This window comes from Natator depressus, chromosome 9 (genome assembly GCF_965152275.1).
Source record: "Natator depressus isolate rNatDep1 chromosome 9, rNatDep2.hap1, whole genome shotgun sequence".
Lineage (NCBI taxonomy): Eukaryota > Metazoa > Chordata > Testudines > Cheloniidae > Natator > Natator depressus.
This window is the reverse complement of record NC_134242.1, coordinates 84,171,333-84,192,354: the sequence shown is the minus strand read 5'-3', so window position 1 is coordinate 84,192,354 and position 21,022 is coordinate 84,171,333. Positions and strand designations below refer to the sequence as shown.

Here is a 21,022-nt window from a genome sequence, read left to right as displayed (position 1 = left end):
CAATACACTTGAGAAGTTAGCTAAATGGCAACAAAATGGCTGAGGTTATACTAGGCCTGCTGGTAATACGCAAGGAACTCAGGTCAGCTCGTTGTGGAGCTTTCAGTTTCTTGGACGCAACTGTTAAAACTAGCAAACTTAGTGGCAGAGTTTGACTTTGCCACTACGTTTGCTAGTTTTAACAGTTGCGTCCAAGAAACTGAAAGCTCCACAACAAGCTGACCTAAGGAGCAAATACTTAGGTTTTAATGCCAATATTAAAACAAGCCTCGTATAGTGTGACCGTCTTTGCATTAACAAATCGATTTTCTTACCATTAGGAAAGAGTATCCGATCCACAGGCTGCGCCAGCCCTCGGGGCACTGCGGGATGGTAATGTCCTGGCTATGTACTGCAATAGCCTGGGAAGGTGCTTCACACACTGAGCAATGACTGATGTACTGTGGGATCTCCAGACGGCTCACTGGCATCATGGGGATGGGAGCAGTGGTGGAGAGCCAGTAGGATTTGTCATTTCGGCTGGCATAGTAGCACACCTCATAGATGTTGCAGTAAATAAATGGCATGGTGCTGAAGCGAGGCAAGCAGGAGCCAGCAAAACCTGGGTGGGGGAGGGAGGCAGGGAGGAGGGGAATGGAGAAGAGAACAAAGGGCTCATCAAACTGCTGCCAAAAGGCAAGAGCTAGTAAAGACCAGACCCAGATGATAAGCAAGTGGCAAGTATCATTGCACCCTCAGTGTCATATTCCACCCTCAGATTCACACCTCTTACAAAGCCCAGTGAAATCAGTGGGAGTTGTGCAGTGTGTACGGGGGAGTGGAATTTGGCCTGCCTCATTTGTGACAGAGACTTTTTGACTCACCTAGATCCTGGTTGTGCGCCTTTTCCTGCCCCTCCACATACAGCAAGCTGTAACCCTCCCAGAGCTTATTCATTCCAATTGGGCACGGTGGGATCTGCTCTGACTGGCTGTGCTTCACCAAAGTGTATCCAACGCCTACACTCCGACCCGGCATTCCGGGCAAACCAAACAGGCCTGGCTTTCCAGAGACACCTGGGAGAGAAAGTCAGTCACGAGTTGCGAGTACACTGTAAGTTAGCTGACTTGTGTTTGGGCATTTATGTCACTTCTGCCCTACCTGCAAGCAAAGTAAAGCTCAAATATTGATGGGTGCCATGTGATCGAATAGGCCCGGCTGAGTCTCAAAGCCAATCAGTACACTACGGTACTGACTCACCATTAATCACTTTCCATACCATTAATTTTTCTGTGTCTCACCCAATCACCATGGTATGCAGGCACTAGCAACTGTAGTTCATAATACAATAATTCTGCCTTGCCCTTCTGGGTGAGGCCCTCCAGCACTCGTTAATTCCCACACAAGTGCTGTAGGTGGTGGTGTTTTACCCTGATGGCACAGAGGTTCAGTAGCTCATCCCAGGTTACAGAGCTAGTCTGTGGTACAGCCAGGAACAAAACCCGGACGCTCTGACTCTCAGTCAAGCACCAGGATGTGCCTCCCATTCACCATCCCACTCCAACCACATTTCTCCTCTCTGACTCGCTCCTTTTCAAATTCTACAGGGAATGCCCTGCTCCTGTGCTTCCAAACCCTCCTGATAACTCCCTATTTATTACAGCTAGAAGGGTGTCCAGCATCCTATACAATGAATCATCAGTAAGGCTAAGATTTTGTCATGGATATTTTTACTGAAGTCACGGATAGGTCACAGGCAATAAAGAAAAATTCATGGAAGCCCTTGACCTGTCGGTGACTTTTACTAAAAATATCCCTGACAAAACGGGGAGCTGTGGAGCCCCCACACCTCCAACAGCGACTGGGCAGCTGCGGGGGCCCCATCTCAGAGATCTGGGGGCCCCCACCACCGGTGGGGGCTTGGAGCTCCAGGGTCCCCACCGCCTGGGGCAGCCAGGAGTTGTGGGGAGCCCCTGTTGCCCACAAGCTCGGCAGCTTGAAGCTCCGGAGGGTCACTGCCACCTGTACCCAACAGCTCCCGGGCCACCGTGGGCAGTGGGGGACCCTACTGCTCCCAGCCGCTGTGGGCTGAAGTCATGGAAGTCTCTGGAAGTCACAGATTCCTTGACCTCTGTGACAAAATCATAGCCTTAATCATCAGTAGCAACAGATAGTAATTGCATACGCTAGAGCATGCTGCAGTGGGTGAGTTTACTCCCAACTGTCTCACTAAAGGTGAAATTCACATCAATGCAGACACAAGGCACAAGATCCTGGGCACCACATAGGTCCTTCTTTTTTAAGTCTATAACGTGGAATTTCTGTGATGTCTGTGGCCTTGGGCGGCATCCCTGCATTAGGAGGCCAGCTGAAATCTTGCTGATTGAGCACTCATAGAATACCAAAAGAACAAATTAAAGAATAAAATTACCTTCCAATCCTGGTGGCCCTGGAATACCTGGGGTTCCTGGATCCCCAACTGTGCCATCTGGCCCCGGTAAACCAGGACGGCCCACCTGACCTGATCTGCCTGACAGACCTTTTGGACCTGTAATTAAATGTAATGATTATTATTTAATTTGCTTCTCTCATCAAAGACTTCACTCCTGGCATCAACAGGAGGATGTATCATGATTAGCAATGCTGAGGGCTTAAATTTACAATTTAACAAATTTAACAAATTAATAGCTTGGCACCGTGATTCAATATGACCTATGACATGATGCGTATAACATGTTCAAGCATTACAAATGAACAGAAGAGACAGTGTTCAGATCTGGGTCAGGCTTAGGCTCCAGTGGATTTGAGTTTGAAGCCAAAGCAGAACTTGGATTCAGGTTTGGATATGATGCCAGTAAAATTTTGTGATTATTTTCATCTGATCTCTCAAGATTTCTGCCATTGTAAACAGAGAAAAGATTACCTGGTCTCAGAAGACTACCACCATTTCTGGGCTAAACCCTTACAGAAGCAGCTATCTTTGATTGATTTCATCCACATCCAAATGGGCATCCTCCAATTTTGGATCTCATACGCTCCAAAGTTACATAATGGCAGGTTTAGATCCATGGATTTGAATCCAAATTCCCCTCTCCCACCTCCTCTAAAATTCAATGGAATTAGCACTTGAGGTCTCTGTTTAATATTGTAATTTTGTGCTTTAGACCAGCGTGCAGGGAAAAGAGCAGACACCTACTGGGATTTTGTCTCTCCAAGAGCTTGCACCTTGAGAAATTGTGTTAATATTTAAAATTAAGTTGTAAATCATTTCCCCAAATGACAAGGAACATTCAGCATTGCAGAGGTGGCTATGTAGGACCTGATCCTGCACCCACTGAAGTCAATGGCAGAACTACAACAGTGCAAAATTAGGTTCCTAAAGCAATGTGTTACAGTATTTCATGTTGACACAATCCCAATAATTCTCCAAAATGAATCATTCTCAGACTGATTAGATCTGCTGCCAGATCCGCGTTGCCATCATGCCAACTGCATCATGACGGCTGCTTTCAGTTCCATGAACCTAACGCAAAAGAGACTACAAAATCCTGTGAACATAATGTACAAGAAAATATTTCTAGCCGGTTCTAATAAAAAGAAAAGATAGATACACTCTGGTCATTTCCATTACAAAGCTTCTAAAGAAAAGCATATGAACTTTGACAGCACAATTTACAAAGCCGCTTCCTGTGACTGCAAGAAGTCCAACATTTCAGTTTCACTTATTTGACGTGCTGCTTTTTACCTTGCTGCCCATCTGGTCCCTGAAATCCACGATCTCCAGCATAGCCCGGGACCCCATCAATTCCTGGCAGACCAGGTAGCCCTGGAGGAACTATGACTTCTTCTGGTTTTGGTACTAGGCCTGGAGCGCCTGGTAGGCCCGGGAAACCTGTACACATTGCAAATGGCACCCTAAGCACCCCACATAAAGTGCACAGATAGGATGATCTACTAGCCCAAGGATGTAGTTCAACAAATTGAGAATGCCCTGTATGTTAGCACTGGGTATATTCCCATGACTTCCCAAGCTCTTGTTAAAAGTCCCTAATTTCCCTAAGTCCCAGCCCCTTTTTTATTTTTTTGGCTACAAATACAGGTTGTTGGGGATCTGGGGGAGAAACAGTAATCCTCCCGCCCACCCTCCTCCCCAGCAGGAAAGACACAGAGATTAATAGAAAGATCAACACAGAAACAGAGAGAGTTCCAATTTCTGCAAGCAGTTGTCTCCACAGAAAAAACACTAAAGAAGATACATTTTAAGTAACAAAGTTGCAAAGACTGGTTCCCAACATTCCCAAAGTCTGGGCGTGTTTGGAGCTGGGTTGCTGGTTTATGCCCATTCCCATTTAAAAGTCACCAAAAGCTCCGGCTTTATACTTGGGTGGAAAAAAGGAACAAACCCCAAAAGAACAGAAACCCGCTCACTGTGCTCCCCGACCTTCCACCCCACAAGCTGTTTGCAAGTGCAGTACAGCTCTCCAAACCATCCTGTGCTCACCTCGACGGCCAGTTTCACCTTTCAGCCCAGGAATTCCAGGGTCCCCTGGAAGCCCATCTTTACCTGGCATCCCCATAAAGCCTGGCTCAGCCTTCACACCTGAGAAGATACAGAGCAAAGAGTAATGGATCTTGAAAACGAATCCCTGGTTCTGTACCTGCGTGAAATACTGGCAGATGCACCGGGGGGCAGAGGTGTGGTTCTAAACGACATAGTCGCACCCTTGTGTCAGTTCTGATTCCCAGAACTGACTGGCACCCCCGCGGGGCTACTTTGTGAGAGCTTCCACTGTAACATTATTAGCGGGGAATCTTACACTGACTCTGAAATCATTGCACACATCATTCCCTCTTGTGGAAAAAGCCATGGGAGGGGGTTCTGGGGAGGAGGTATCTTCCGCATGTGAAATTTCTCCCCACTGACACCCGCAAGGGGGCAGGGTTTGCCCTCACGAATAGGCCCTGGAGCCCACCCAGAAACCCAGGGAACCTGCCAGAGGCCTCGTGCTCTCACAGCAGCTTTGATCTCCAGTGTCCTTCCTCACCTGGCTCCCAAGCTCCATAGCGCCCGTAGAATCACGCTTCCTACATGGGGGGACCAGAGGAAGGGTGATGTGCTCTCCCACTGGCCCTGCCTGACTCCCCACAGACCACTCTGTCTCTGCCCCCTCATGGATCTCCAAGTCCATGGTGTGGCCAAGGCGAGGCCCAGAGGATGTGTGGATGGGTAGGAGAGAGCTGTGGCAGCAGCTCTTCCTGGCCCACAGAAGAGGGGAGATCTGTATGTGGATCTGGGGATAGGCAATCCCAACCAACAGCAGCAAACAGCAAAGACAGTGTTCCTGTCTGTGGGCAGCTGTTACCTAAAATAATGAAGAGAAGTGAAAAAATGCAAGGTGGGATTTTCAAGAGTGCTCAGGGCTGGCTGGCCTATTGTTGCTCCATCCCTGTAGGTAAAAATGGAGTGCTTTGGAGAAACCTACCTTCAGCGTTCCCGGAACAGAAAACAAATCCCAGAATGACACACACCTACATCAGAGCTGATTTCACAGCTATCAGGCCCGCAACATGTGACAGCTCTTTATACTCCCAGGGGGCAGCTTCAAAACACTGTACAAAAATACCTTTGAGTCCCGAAGCTCCTGGAATTCCAGTTGGACCAGGGAGTCCTACGTCACCCTTTATGCCTGGCAAACCAGGAACTCCAGGTAAACCTGGAAGGCCGGTATCACCTTGATTGGAGGCTGGGCCGGAGAGCCCTCGAGGACCTGGAGGACCTGGGGGGCCTAGGAACAAAATGGGTGAGAAAAATCAGTTCCTGTAAAGACAGAATGCTCCTATTATCCTCAGCTGGTCACCCTATGGAATACTCATTCATTCACTCTTTGGCTGCATGGGAGCAAGGTTTCCAGGGTGAAGGATCATCAAAAATATCATTTCCCCTTCATAACAGTCAGCTCAGCAGGCCAGCAGGAGGATTTACTACAAACTATTGTGTTGTAGGTCAAATCTCTATTTCTTTTGGTTCCCCAACTGCAAGCGAAGGGAGTTCACATCCCTTCCCCCTGCGAGCACTGGTGAGTCACGCTGCACTGTGATTGATCAGAGCATGTACAATGATGCTTTTTGCGGCAGGGACGGTCTGTTTGTTCTGTGGTTGTACAGCGCCTAGCACAGTGAGGGCCTGGTCCATGAGTGGGGTTCCCAGGCACTACCGCAGTACAAATAAAAAAGGAACAACAACAAGAATGAGGATGATAACGACGGCATGATGAAATCTGAATAATTAAATCATACTTGTGATTAATGAGAAATTGTTATTTTGCATTTATATTGCCACCTTTCACCCAAGGAGCTCAAAGCATTTACGAAGTTGGATAAGCACAGTATTATTATCCCCATTTTACATCAGGGGAAACTGAGGCATAGAGCAATAAAACCATTTACTCCAGGTCAGTGGCAGAGCAAAGAACAGAGAACCCAGACCTCTTGATTCCCAATCCCTGCTCTAAACACCAGATTAGATTGACTGATTGCTCATAAAATCCAATTTCCCCTTCTCAGCTGTTCCCAGGAAATGTGTATATGAATGGCAGTCAACCTTGCTATTTCCACAGTTAGACCATATAACAGAAATGAGCTACACGAAGGAGGCTCTCATCTTCATACCTGGATTCCCATCCACTCCAGGACGGCCAGGATCACCACGTCTCCCAGGTATATTTGAAGGAAGAGAGATGCCAGGAGGCCCTGGTAAACCAGGCAGACCCAAGGTACCTGGAGGACCTAGAATTACAGATGAATATTGAAAAAAAACCAGGCAATGCCTGCATCCCTATTGTGATCATCAAGGATGATCCACGTGGACAGTGTAACATCAATAAGGGTACAGGATGTTATCCCAAACAACACCCCCTCCCCCTCCAGGGAAGGAACAAACCCCCTTTCTCATTAGCACCACGAGAGAGCTATAAAAGCTAATTCAAACTATGCACTCAATCATTTGTCATACATTCGACCATGCCACACCTTTACTTTGTGTTTACAAATCAACAAACCAATGGCCCCTTCACATCTTTATGACTGTGAATTTCCATTATTAAACTACACTGACCCTACATATACTCCCTGCAGTCCCAAGTCTAGGTACATTCGATTAGTCAATACAATTCATCTGCTTCCACAGACGTTACTATTTACCCATGTCTCCTGATGATCCTTTCTGCCCAGGGAGTCCTGGGGCTCCTAGGCCAATGCCTGGGGAACCTTCTTCACCCTTAGGACCTGGAAGCCCTGCAGGGCCATTCAGTCCAGCTTCACTCAGACCTAATCAAACATGTTTAAAGGGGACAGAGGAGCCTTTTAAAACTGCTTGATGTAAGTTCATTTGCACGTTCAGTCAGTATACAGTGTTAGCCATTCACCCCTCTACTGCCTGGAGTTCAGAGAAATCACTGGGGCCGAATCTGGTCCCAACTCCAGTCCCTTATATGCTGCTCTGGTGGTGCACAGTGGATGTAAATAAGACCCAAGGGGCTGGGGAAGAATTCTCCCAGCCTAAGAACAGCATAGCCCTATGCTACTCCTTTCATGAGCCCTGGTGTAAGGATGTGCCCATAGTGCTTGGTGCAACAAGGATTCTGGGTTCCAGTGAAGCCCATAGACAGCTTGGGAAAGTCAATTTTGCCTCCCATCCCCCTGGATTGTGTCTTCTGTGCCGCTCCTCTCAGGAGATACAATACAGAGTTGAACCCACTGTTCAAAGGATTTCAGACTCCAAGATGGAGCGATCAATCAACATCCACTGCTCAAGAAGATCTGGAGTGAAGCATGAGGTGCTGCAGGATAGAGGCAGGGCTCTGGGAGATGCTTCCCATGGTGTGCTTGGCAAGAGCCAATATTATATAGTCTTTCCATTCTCACAGACATGAAAATCAGAAAACAAATGCAAATCATTTGAGTGCTTCAGAAAATATGGCAATTGTCTTTATTTCCCAAAAATAAAGACTTTGAAATCAGGGAAACATGGAGAGCACTAGAGAGATATTTACAAACTAGAAATTTTATGTTCAGTCTTAATACTGTTTATGTCCACTAACGCCTGTGCTTCCTTCATTTATCCAGTTACAATTTAAAGTTAACAAATCTGACGTTTGCTATCATTTTTAAAATGTTCAGACTTGGAGGATGATTCTGACTAGATATGCCTCTCTCCCCAAATGTCTTTCCCCACCTCTTTGAATTTGTCAAAACATTGTTGAGAAAAAAAGAACTATTTTTCATATTACCATCAAAATATGAAAATCCAGCAGAACATTCCTAAGTGCAGCCTAAGGGCCCGGTGCTCTCACTCATGTGAGGAAGCCCACAGACTTCAGTGATACTACTCTCATGAATGAGGGCTACAAGCACAGGCCCAGTGTAATTGAGATCTATGCGGCAACTTGTCATCTTTAAACCAAAACCTAACCAAACATCCAAATGTCGTCCGGGTGAAATCAGAGTAACGGAAATGAGGGAGAGAACAGGCCTATACTTTCATCAAATTAACTTCGTAGCAGTTACAGGCTGGTTCAGGCGTTGAGGCAGGACTTACAACCCCAATGGCACCTGCAGAAAACATTCTGCTCTCATTTTCATGTGTGAAACCCCACTGAATTCAGTGCTAATGCTTCATTATTGAAGCAGAATTTGGTCTCACACATTTAGTAAGAATACTGACGCAAGATGCACAATGTGGGTTCCTTGTTATTTCTGTTAAATCCAGAACATGACTAAAATGGAGCCATTTTGTGACAAACTATGTCGTCACTCAAACCCCACCCCTCTAAATATACCCCAGCGGCAATTTTTTACCTGGTGTTCCAGGTGACCCTTTTGTGCCTGGTAAGCCGTTCAGACCATTTAAACCAGGAAATCCAGGGAATCCTGAGGAGACATTATAGAAGCTTGAATGGACAGTCAATAGCTTGTAGCATATAAGAAGCTGCTAACCTGAAGGAAATGTACAAAACAAGGAGACTGTGCGTGCGTTTAGTGCTTCTGGAGATCAATGCAAGTAAGATTTTCCTCTAGACACCTCCCATTAATGCAAGACGAAGAGTTTTTCCCATAGTCACTTACTTTTATAGTTTTACCTGCAACAAAACCCTACTAGTGACCCAAACCTCAAAAATCAGATAAGAGCCTCTCCCTTTTCAGACATTCTTCAGGTTTTGAACAGCTGGAGCCAACACTGACACCACTAAGAAATGAGGGGCAGTTACTAATGCACACCAGCCCAAGCACAGTAGACTACAACTGTGCTGTCTGCTATATCCTGCCCACCCAATACGCCAGTTTCTTGATTTAACTTTTTCCCCAGGTGGAAAGTTAAAGAAAGATGCACCTTTTGGCCCTGCTATCCCAGGGAGTCCGATGAATCCTACAGGTCCAGGCTGCCCTGGAGAACCCGGTAGACCTGCATTTCCTCGCAACCCAGCAATTCCAGGGAGGCCTGAAAAGAAGTGACAAAATGACAAGGGATGGACTTTCACGCATGTACCCGCACTGTTGAGAGTAAGCATTGGACAACTCTCTTTTACAATTTGCAGTCTTTCACCCTCTCATGGCAATTAAAGTAGAAGTGGTGGATGAGCAAACTGCTACCTAGACAAAGCAACCCCAAAACGCACACTCTCTATCACATATCATCACAACAACTAGCTGTAGAATATTTATCAAACAGTTTATCTGATTAATTTCACTATTTTTTCCCATATTAATTATTCAACCAATGTTTTTTTCATCATCTGCCCAGATTATAGACTTGGGTAAATAATTCACAGATATATACATTGACTATTTACATCGTTAATCATGACAATGGCTGGAGAACCAGCCACAGAGAGCCTGCTGTAAATTACCATCTGTAACTTACACCAGGGATCATTCGAACCCCAGAAACAGTGCAGGATCCAGGAGGTGCAAAGGTGGCTAAAACTCAGCTCTCCTCCTCCCCTTTCCCTTTGGCTATATCTTCTGTGCTATGTTACACAGGCGTTACAATGCAGGATCTGCCTCTAGGTTTATCACTACAGAACGTGGTCCTACCTTTCAGACCAAGAATAGAGGAAAATACAGAGTGCCAGATGACAGTGTGTCTGTTACAAAAGGTCTTTTTTGTTTATTTCTCTATTAAGATGAGGCAGCCCTATCACAAGCAACATAAGAACAAAAACTAAAACAACAAAACTATATCTTTGGCCATCCACAAACCTCACTGGTTAGATGCTATGCTCACTGCCATACCTGGTGGTCCTTCTTGGCCAAGGTCACCTGGGACACCTTTAGGCCCATCCAGGCCAGTGCTTCCTGGGTATCCTGGTTCACCCTTTGGCCCATCTTTCCCCCTCTCACCTTAAATGATAAGAGCGAAAATCATGTTAGACCATATAAAAGCCCACAGACCATACCATCATGTATCTGTTATCTCAGGGTTGGGAATGAACTAACAATTCTGCTTTGCAATGCTATGGCCATTGGAGTGGACTATAGGATACTGCTGTTATGATCTCCCAGTATCCTTTGTGAGGTCTAGGGATGAGCAGCAATATCCTATGGAGCAGGCTACTGGCCAGACGGAACATTTGCAACCAATCACAGGTCACTGCTGAGTACTAGGAATAAAAAAAATAAAAATGGGAGAGAGAGACAGGAAGGTCCTTTCTACTATCAAGAAGTCACAGTAATTTCTGTGTCCCTATGGCTCAGTGGGTGACTCTCTCCCCACTGGATCAAAAAGTTATGGAGACTCATTTTAACTGTTTGTGCTCAGAACTTCTGAAAATCAGGTTCTATAAATTCTAACTTCATAACAAGACTTTGCTCTCACTGGCGTTCAAGGCTAGGCATTTCAGATGAGACACCTAATCAATGTCAATTTCTGCCCATCCCTAGAAACTGTGCAGGTGGAAGTTAATGATCCCACGGCTTTTCTTTTTTAAAAAAAATAAAAAAGTGTCCCAGCATCATTCCCCCTTTCAGTTGAACCAGTTAATAGTCTTAGGTTACACCAAATCTTAGTGGCATAACAGCTACTCTGTTTGCATTGAGGACATTGTCTCAACGCTCTGTACTGCACTTTGGTTGAGATCCTTTTAGAAGAGGTGCTATGATATATTTCAATAATTTGCCCAAACTCATATGGTAAGTTAGCAGGAAAGGTGACTTTCTGTCCACTTCTTTAACCATAAGGCTACACTGCTTCTTCTCTCTAATCTGGCAGAGAAGCTATACTAGAGAAAGGCCTGAAGAAAATGAGAAGTATATGCTTTTCCTGATGCTGCTGCACCAAAGGCCACTGAACAGGGGCCTGGACAATGCTATCAGGGCGCCAGAGACTGGGTGCTCTGGAACCTACAGAATATGAGAAGTTAGGTAGGACCTGAGGGTTGGGATTGAGATTAGGATTTTGGCTCGTTTTGGAGCGTTTAGTATTTTTCAGGCTCAGGCATGGGCCAACTTCTAGTCCCCACATATCTCATCTGCACAAGAAGACTCAATAAGTGTTTTCAGATAGTAAAATCACAGGCTTGTGCAGCAATGCCCAAGGATAAACCCTGCAGCTTTCATTCCAGAAATTCATAACCATCAAGGGTTACTTTACCTGGGAATCCACGGTCCCCTTGTTCTCCTTTATCTCCTAACCCACCAGAAATTCCAAGTGATTCCCCCGGGTCACCTGGTAGAAGTCAAGAAAGGGAAATTTTGCTCTCCGGACTTGATTGTGCTGGTAGACCATTCTGTAATTAACCCATTCACTCCTGAATTGTAGCTTTTACATGTTGCTTACTACTCTTTCTCTTGAAAATACACCTTTGCTACAGTTCAAATCTACGGACTTAACAAAGGCAAAACAAATTACTTGCCTGGGGTAAAATAAATCCTTTTAACAATATTTGCATCAGCTTTGGATGCAGAGCTATGCAATGATCCAATAAGCCACAAATTAGATCACAGGTAATACCTAGCTTTTCTCCTAGCTTCTAACTTCACAGCTTCTATTTATTTATACGATTGGTATAGGATTATTTTCTAGACCTCTGGATGTCTCTGGTATTGTGCTATGGACAGAAGGTTCAAAGGCGTGTTTGCTATTTAAGCATCAAATTCCCACTAAATTCTAATGGGAGTTGGGATCCTAATTCCTTTGAAAATCCCAGCCTAGCTGCATATTTAGGTAGGTGGTTAAAACGAAGAGCACCATCTACTGGCACACAAGAGTATGTGGCATTGTTCATTGCTTTATGCTCCACTGCAAAAAGTTTCCTGACTGCATCTCTTAACATGTACAACTCTGTTAAAACAACCAGAGCAGGGGACAGTTGAAAATTGCCTCTCCTGTCTGCATTGTGATTCTCAGTGAACTAAATGCATTTAAATAACAACAGAGGGAGGAATACACAGAGCAGATTTCTAGTGGATTTACCTCAGAAGATTTCTGGTAACCACTGACTCGTCCAGCCACCCATCCTGTATTTTAAGGGACGTCCCCTATTTGCTATGAGAGCTGCTCAGAATATTTACATCCAAGCAAATCAAAAACTGGCAACTTTTCCCTCACAGTCTCTCACACACTCTCTTCTGCTGGGTCACACTCTGGAAAACGCCTGGGGGCTGGAAATCATTTTCTTACCCTTTGGACCGGGGAAACCAACAGTTCCTGGGAACCCTGGTGCTCCTGAGATACCCTCTGAACCCTGGAAAAAAATAATAGATGATTATCCTCATGCCTACTACCTGCAGCCTGGGTTGTGCTGATGGCAGTGAATTGCGCCCCAATCTGTCTGGGGAAAAAAGAAAACCCTCTTTTTCATTGATCAGTGCCAGCTATTACCAGAGGAGAGCTGATTTTATCAATGAGGTGGTGTGGTAGGCAAAAGTACTGCCAGCCTCTGTTGCTCTGATACAGTACGTGGGATTTTTCTAAGTGCACTCAGAATGGAAGATGCATATTTACACTTTCTCCTGGAAATCCGGGTAATCCTATGATTCCAGCCTGTCCTTTCTGTCCTGGCAAACCGGGTGGTCCAGGCAGGCCTGGGAACCCTGCATCACCAGGAAGTCCTCTATCTGCGGTTGGCGGTCCTCGTGGACCAGGAAGACCAGGTTGTCCACGGGGTCCAGGGAATCCTTTATCACCTAAATGTATACAGAAGACAAAAATGTGTGGCTACATCATCATAAAGACATTCAGCCCAGTCAAGAAGCTTATTCTTCAATGCTCCCCGCAAAGAAGAGGAGGAGGAGATTTCATTATTTCTGCAATAAAGAAGCACAGCTTTGAAGAGCAACTCTTGATTCAAATTCAGAGTGGCTGTGTGGAAAATCTTTGTAGAATCTGAAAGTAACAATACTGCAGGCTGCTAAATGGACAGAACATCCTCTGCCCAGAGCAATCAGAATTACTGGGTGGTTAGTGGTGGCAACTTTCATTTGGAACATATTCTAATGCTGGTAAATACCTCTAGGTCCAGGGAATCCTCTCAGTCCAGCTGACCCACGATCACCTTTGTCTCCCTTGAATGCCAAGGCCAATTCTGGAGGCCTAAGAACCGGGAGTCCAGGTGGACCTCGATCACCCCTGTCACCTGAAGACGTAAGAGAATTAAGCTGTACAAGAGAAGGGTCTCTTAAAAGGGGAGTGTTTAAACACAAGAGGCCTAGATTTCAGAGCTGCGGACCACCTGTGACGCCCACTGAAGCCATTTGAGCTGTAGGTGCTCAGCACCTTTTAAAACCAGGCTACAGCTACTTTACACCCCGAATAGATAATAAACTGGCAATCAAAAAACGGAAGCAGCTCTCCTCCCTTGCTGCTCTTGGGCCTAGGGTGACCAGTGAAAAATCAGGATGAGGGGTGGGCAGTAATAGGGTCCTATATAAGACAAAACCCCTAATATCAGGATGGTCCCAATAACATCGGGGTACCTGGTCACCCTACTTGGGCCCCTTGCTGCAGCAACCCAGTAATTTAGTCACATTTGTTTTTCAGCGCTCACCTTTTAGACCAGAGGGTCCAGAATATCCAGTATTTCCTTCCCTTCCAGCTGACCCAGGAATTCCTTTCAGCCCACTCACCCCAGGGATACCAGGCAGGCCTGGCATGCCAGGAAAGCCAATCAACCCAGGAGGACCCTTTTCACCTATTTGGAAAGAAGTTGTAAAACAAAGCGAGAAATTCAGTCTTTACAGGTATTTTTCATACAAATAGAAGTGGAAGCTGGGAGCAGGGCAGGTACGGCCTATTGCACAAACCCAGGCAGTCAAAAATCCTAGAGCACAAACGTAGGAGCGTTCTGCTAGATGTCTCCATTGCTGTAGTAAGCCTCTATTCACCATCACTTACTCACTAGCTTCCAGTTCACCATCAAGGGTCTATTCCTGTTCCCACTAGAGCACACAATACCAACTGATCCAACCGGAGCAGCATGTGCTTTCAAATCATCTGACTGACTATCCTCGTAAAATAAAAGACAGTTACCTTTTCCGTAACTGGTGTTCTTTAATATGTGTTGCTCATGTCTATTCCACAATAGGTGTGCGAGCTCGTCACGTGCACTGGTGCCGGAAGTTTTTCCCCTAGCAGTGCCCCCCCGACCCCTGGAGTGTCGCCTTCCTGGCGCGGTATAAGGGGAGCTGCGCACTCCCCCCACCCTCAGTTCCTTCTTGCCAGACAACTCTGACAGAGGGGAAGGAGGGCGGGATGTGGAATAGACATGAGCAACACATCTCAAAGAACACTAGTTATGGAAAAGGTAACTATCTTTTCTTCTTCGAGTGATTGCTCATGTGAATTCCACAATAGGTGATTCCAAGCTATATCTGTTGGAAGTGGGTAGGAGTTCACAAGTTCCCAGGACAGAGGACAGCCCCGCCAAACCCGGTGTCATCCCTGAATTGGGAGACGATCGCATAGTGCGAGGTGAATGTGTGAACCGAAGACCACATGGCAGCCCTACAGATGTCCTGAATGGGATGTGGGCCACAAAGGCAGCCGACGAGGCCTGCACCCAAGTCGAATGTGCCCTCACAATGGGCAGCGGGGAATCCCTGCCGGCTCATAACAGGTATGGATGCATGAGGTGATCCAACTGGAAAGCCGCTGAGTGGAAATCGGCTGGCCCCTCGTGCGCCAGTTTGTGCTTCGTTTTCTCTTCCGTACGACGTTTCCCAAACTCTTCGTTCTCTCACCACCTATAATTTCCCCCACTCACAATCCCACACTGACTTTTCTGATTCTATCCCTATGGACTAAGGATCATCTCTTGGCCAGATCTGGGGCTCCCATGTGGAATTACAATGTCTGAATGCTCACCTAAGACACTGCTTCCTACTGAGTGAGGGCAAATCTCACCACATCCATCCCCAATGTAGCTCTGTCTTCCCCACCAAGGGGTCACCTGTCTCCCCAGAGAGAATGACAGAGACAGTCAAGAACGTGCCACTCTCCCATTAGGCTGTGATCAGATTAAAAAAAAGTACCGGGTGACTGGCACCTTAAATAATTTTTATCTTTGAAGACAAATGGTGATACAACATGCAACACATTGGTATTCCTGAAATCATTTCTCCATTATCTACTTCTGATATTTCTGTTGTATCAACTTACCTCAGTATACTTTACACGTTAAAAAAAAATCACTTCAGAAGGGTTAACTTCTTCAATGTGAATATTAAATGCTATTATAGATGCCCTTTGCTAACAATGACCCCAACTTGGATAGTGGTTTCTGTGTGGTGGACCCTAGGAACTGAACCGATATACCCTTTGGCAGGGTCCAATGCAGCTTTTAATAACTAACCCAATCTGCAGTCACATCAGCAATCTAGCAGTGAAATGAATGCATCTGAACACAGGTTCCCTGTGACTTTCCATCTCTCCCAACAAGTCGGGTCCAAAATCATCATTCGTGTTACTTTAGCTGTGCATCTGAATCCAGCCCCGTATGACCATTTCCTAATTTATACACTTACCTTTTGCTCCAAAGAAACCTGGACGTCCATCTCTACCCAAAGGCCCAGGTGACCCTGGGAATCCTCTGTCCCCAGGTGGTCCTGGAAAACCTTCTAGACCTGGGAAGCCTTTCATACCAGCAGGGCCTGGTGGACCTGCATCACCAGTTGGTCCTTTGACTCCACGAAGTCCTGAATCAATACAAGCAAACTCAATAGCTTTTGTCATATAAGCTTCTGGACAGTTTGGTGAACTGTTCTGCATGTTCTTTAAATGTAGCATTGCTTTTAATATGAGAGCTGGACCTCAGAATGATGGCACATGCAGCCTTCTAGCAGGCAGAGTGTTTAGATAGGCAAAACATTAGTCATCCAGCAATAAGAGACCTGCCTACGTCACTTCAAAACCAGTAACAGGGAGACTTTTTGAATTATTCTCCTCCCCCACTTTGTCAGCCATTAAAGTGCAGAGCAGCAGCAGGTCTCACCTTTTAACTTCAAGGCAGAAAACCAGAGCATGGGATAAGGAGCATCAATAATGTTAACTTCCAGTCCCTACCACATCACCTGGGTCAACCAAAGGGGTCAACTGAAGAGTGGCCTGTTCATTCTGCTATTAAGGTGCTACTTCTTAAAAGTTAGATCAGTTAGTAGTTAAAGGAATGGGCTGCTGAATGTTACGATAAAAGCATCTCCAGGATTAACATTGTTGAAACATTTGTGCACAATTCAGTCTCTGCATCTGTCAGAATGTTTCTGGCTGCACCTTGGAAAACATTTATTTCAGAAAAAAACAAACAAGGTAAAGGCTTAAACCATTGAAAAAGGGAATGCTCAGCTACAGCGTTAAAAAGAAAAAAAAATCAGGTAGCTTCTGAGAAACGGCACATAAAGCGGAAATATCAGATGGGCGAGCTTTGCAGAATCCTGGATTTTAGCATTTAAAGCTACAACCTGTTTTTTTAAACATAAAATGCAATATCTGCTTAATTAAAGAAGAGAAAGACAACGCGTGCTTGAAGTCTAAGAATATTAAAGACTTTTCCCCATGGGCTTTGTTCTTTGTTACCATCTGAGCATACTCGGTGCAATGGTTCTTTGCTCTCTGGTACGGTTAAAATAAGGGGTGCAACCTATAGTCAATGCAATTCTTGTAGCATTTTAAAAGCTAGGCAGTTAGTTCATGACCTTTTATGCTACAGTGGATTTTCTCACCTTGACAGCCTATGTGAAGAACACATAACCGAACAGTGTGACATCAGAAATGGAGAGTTGATGGTAAACGGAATAGAAAAATGGTGAAGGAAAAATAGAAATATGTGAACAGAAAGCACAAGGGCACTAAAGAAATTAATGACTCAGAAAGAATACTGCAGCAAAACCTTAGTCACTTAAAGTTTATCATCCACCAATTAGTGGGTTTAAAAAATTAATTAAAGGCAGGGGAGTCGTCATGCAAACTACCAAGAATATAAAACTACACAGAAGAAAAAGCCTCCTCCAACTTAAAAAACAATACTTTTTGGTGTCCACTTTATAATGCTAATCTCAGAGGCAACTCTGAGATTAGTATTTAAGAACACAAGAATGGGCATACTAGGTCAGACCAAGGGTCCATCTAGCCCAGTATCCTGTCTTCTAACAGTGGCCAGTTGTCAGATGCTTCAGACCTATCCTCCATGAACAGATCTAATTCTTTTTTAAAGCCAGTTATACTTTTGGCCTTCACATCTTCCCCTGGCAACGAGTTACAGAGGCTGATTGTGTGTTGTGTGAAGAAGTACGTCCTTTTGTTTTAAACCTGCTGCCTATTTCTTTGCGTGACCCCTAGTTCTTGTGTTATGTGAAAGGGTAAATATTCACTTTCTCCACACCAGGCACGCTTTCATAGACCTCTATCATAACCTGCCTTTGGTAGTCTCTTTTCTAAAATTAACAGTTCCAGTCTTTTTAATCTCTACTCATTTGGAAACTGTTCCATGCCCCTAATCATTTTTGTTGCCCTCTGCACTTTTTCCAATTCTAATATATTATTTTTGAGATGGGGCAACCTAAACTGCACACAGGATTCCAGGTGTGGGGATACCATGGATTTATATAGTGGCATTATTATATTTTCTGTTTTATCATCTTTCCTAATGGTTCCTAACATTCTGTTAGTTTTTTTGACTGCCACTGAACACACAGCAATTATTTTCAGAGAACTCTCCACTATGACTTGAGTGGTAGCAGCTAATTTAGATCGCACCATTTTGTACTCCTGTTCTTTTTGCGGATACAGACTAACACGGCTGCTACTCTGAAACCTGCCATTTTGTACGTATAGTTGGGATTATATTTTCCATTATCCATTACTTTGCACTTAACAACACTGAATTTCATGTGCCATTTTGTTGCCCAGTCACCCTTTGTAACTCTTCGTAGTCAGATTTGCACTTAACTATCTTGATCAATTTTGTATCATCTGCAAATTTTGACACCTTACTGTTTACCCCTTTTCCAGATCATTTATGCATATATTACACAGCACAGGTCCCAGCACAGATCCTTAGGGATCCCGCTACTTACCACTTTTCACTGTGAAAACTGATAAATTTATCCCTAGCCTTTGTTTCCTATCTTTTAACCAGTTACTGATACATGAAAGGAACTTCCCTCTTATCCCATGACTGCTTACTTTTCTTAAGAGCCTTTGGGGAGGGACCCTGCCAAAGGCTTTGGGGAAGATCAAGAATACTATATCCACTGGATCCCCCCTGTTCTCATGCTCTCTGATACCCTCAAAAAATTCTAATACATTGGTAAGGCATGATTTCCCTTTACAAAAGTCGTGTTCACTCTTCCTCAACATATTGTGTTCATCTATGTGTCTGGTAATTCTGTTCTTTACTATAGTTTTAATCAATTTGTCTGGTACTGAAGTTAGGCTTAATGGCCTGTAATTGCCTGGGTCACCTACGGAGACTTTTTTAAAAACAGGCATTGCATTAGCTATCCTCTAGTCATCTGGTACAGAGTCTGATTTACAGGATAGGTTACGTACCACAGTTAGTTCTGCAATTTCATATTTGAGTTCCTTCAGAACTCTTGGGTAAATACCATCTGATCCTGGTGACCTATTACAGTTAAACTGATCAATTTGTTCCAAAACCGCCTCTACTGACGCCTCAGTCTGATACAGTTCTTCAGATCTTTCAACTAAAAAGAATGGCTCAGGTGTGAGGATTTCCCCCACATCCTCTGCAGTGAAGACCTATGCAAAAGAATTCATATAGCTTCTCTGCAACAGCCTTCTCTTTCTTACATGCTCCTTTAGCACCTTGATTGTCTCCTGATTGTTTGGCAGGCTTCCTGCTTCTGATATACTTAAAAAACATTTCCTGTTAGTTTTTGTGTCTTTTGCTATTTGCTCTTCCAAGTCTTCTCTGGACTGTCTAATTATACTTTTACATTTGACTTACCAGAGTTTATACTCTTTTCTATTTTCCTCAGTAGAATTTGACTTTTAATTTTTAAAGGATTTTTTTGCCTCTAATCACCTCTTTTACTCTGTTTGCCATTGTGGCATTTTTTTTGGTCCTGTTACTTTTTTTTTATTTGGGGTATAACTTTAGTTTATTTCTCTCCTCAAATAGTTCTCCAGCTTTGTCATTCTGCAAATCACTGTGTAAGAGACAGATGTTCTCACAGATCATTATTTTCTACTAAACATCTGGTCTCTCCTTTGCTTGATTGTCATAATGTTGCATATTGTGCTACCAGGAAAGACCCTGTGTAGCGCAACTCAAAAGCCACTACTCTACTCAGAGTCCCTTGGGCCCATGAAGGGAGGGGGAATCAAGATGGTCTTCCACTGTCTCAGGGGATGAAGAAGATACGTATAGTTGTGCCAAGAAGCCCAGCAATTTTCAGCCCATCCAAGTTAATAGGATTTTGCCCTCTGACAAGGGTCACTTTTCTAACAATTTGTTATGTATTTGAATTAAAGCATGAACATTGAGATTCATCATTCATCCAGCAAATATGCAATAATAAAGTAATTTAAAAACTGGTATTTTTAAGATACTTCATTCTACCTTCTCCTCTGATGGCTTATAGCACAATAACACCATTTCTGGCTGCGAGGAGTCTATCCCGAGGCCCAAATTCTGCGATCAGATACACACATCCAGCCCCACTGGGTAGCAACCCCAGGTTAACTCCTAGCAAACAGCAAATCTATTCTAAATCTTATTTAACATCCTGGTGTTTGGTTAAGCCACTCAGCCTCATCGGAGACACTACATACCTGGTGATCCTGAGAAGCCAACTGCTCCCCTGGGACCTGGTTCTCCTTTAATGCCAAACGGACCTCCAGCACCAGGAGGTCCTCGCAATCCATCAATACCTGGGAGCCCTGGATTACCCCGTTCGCCTTTAAAACCCGGTAAGCCAGGCCTTCCATCAACACCTGAGAGTGAGAGGTGGGATGTTACTTCACAGGTGAGAATACAGTTACCTGCTTTTAAAACTTGTATAAATCAATCCAGAATTACACTAGATGCTCAGGGAAACTTAGTAAATACGGAACTACAAACAGCTCAGAGGAACTGATGAACTGGCCTCAAAAAGATACTAGAAAGTAACATTTTTTCTGAAAGATAAACAGCTCCAGATTCCAGAAAACCAGCAGCAAGGGTGCTCACCCTTCTGTCCAGGAAATCCAGGTTCTCCAGCAAGTCCTTTATCTCCTGGGAATCCAGGTCTGCCACGCTCACCCAGGGCTCCTCTTTCAGCACCAAACACTTCACCAGGAGCTCCTTTTGCCCCTGACAAGCCAGGCGTTCCCATCTTTCCAGGGAAACCATCTGTTCCATCAAGTCCTGGAAGCCCTTGTGGTCCCTGATCTCCACGAGGCCCAGGAAAGCCTTAAAGAAAAATCCAGCCAATAATACACAGCAGAAAATACACAGCAGGAGGGAAACAATGTCCGTATGAATTAAAATGTCTAACAAATGCACTTTTTTTGTTTCATACAGAAAAAATTAGTTTTGAAAACAGAAATATT

General features: G+C 44.6%; 1 protein-coding gene across 4 annotated transcripts in view; it reads right to left on the bottom strand.

Moving 5' to 3' along the window:
- COL4A6 (collagen type IV alpha 6 chain) overlaps positions 1–21,022 on the bottom strand; it is a 186,079-nt gene that overhangs the window by 3,090 nt on the left and 161,967 nt on the right. For all 4 annotated transcript variants that reach the window (XM_074962489.1, XM_074962490.1, XM_074962491.1 and 1 more), the window contains 19 exons: positions 20,661–20,882; positions 20,264–20,425; positions 15,997–16,167; positions 14,022–14,165; positions 13,485–13,610; positions 12,980–13,161; positions 12,656–12,719; positions 11,627–11,701; positions 10,270–10,377; positions 9,368–9,475; positions 8,836–8,907; positions 7,180–7,305; positions 6,649–6,765; positions 5,604–5,765; positions 4,481–4,579; positions 3,725–3,871; positions 2,411–2,527; positions 864–1,055; positions 315–601 (listed from right to left, as the gene is read on the bottom strand). In XM_074962489.1, coding sequence (XP_074818590.1) covers positions 315–601; positions 864–1,055; positions 2,411–2,527; positions 3,725–3,871; positions 4,481–4,579; positions 5,604–5,765; positions 6,649–6,765; positions 7,180–7,305; positions 8,836–8,907; positions 9,368–9,475; positions 10,270–10,377; positions 11,627–11,701; positions 12,656–12,719; positions 12,980–13,161; positions 13,485–13,610; positions 14,022–14,165; positions 15,997–16,167; positions 20,264–20,425; positions 20,661–20,882 — 2,681 coding nt within the window. The remainder of the gene's footprint in view (positions 1–314; positions 602–863; positions 1,056–2,410; positions 2,528–3,724; positions 3,872–4,480; positions 4,580–5,603; positions 5,766–6,648; positions 6,766–7,179; positions 7,306–8,835; positions 8,908–9,367; positions 9,476–10,269; positions 10,378–11,626; positions 11,702–12,655; positions 12,720–12,979; positions 13,162–13,484; positions 13,611–14,021; positions 14,166–15,996; positions 16,168–20,263; positions 20,426–20,660; positions 20,883–21,022) is intronic.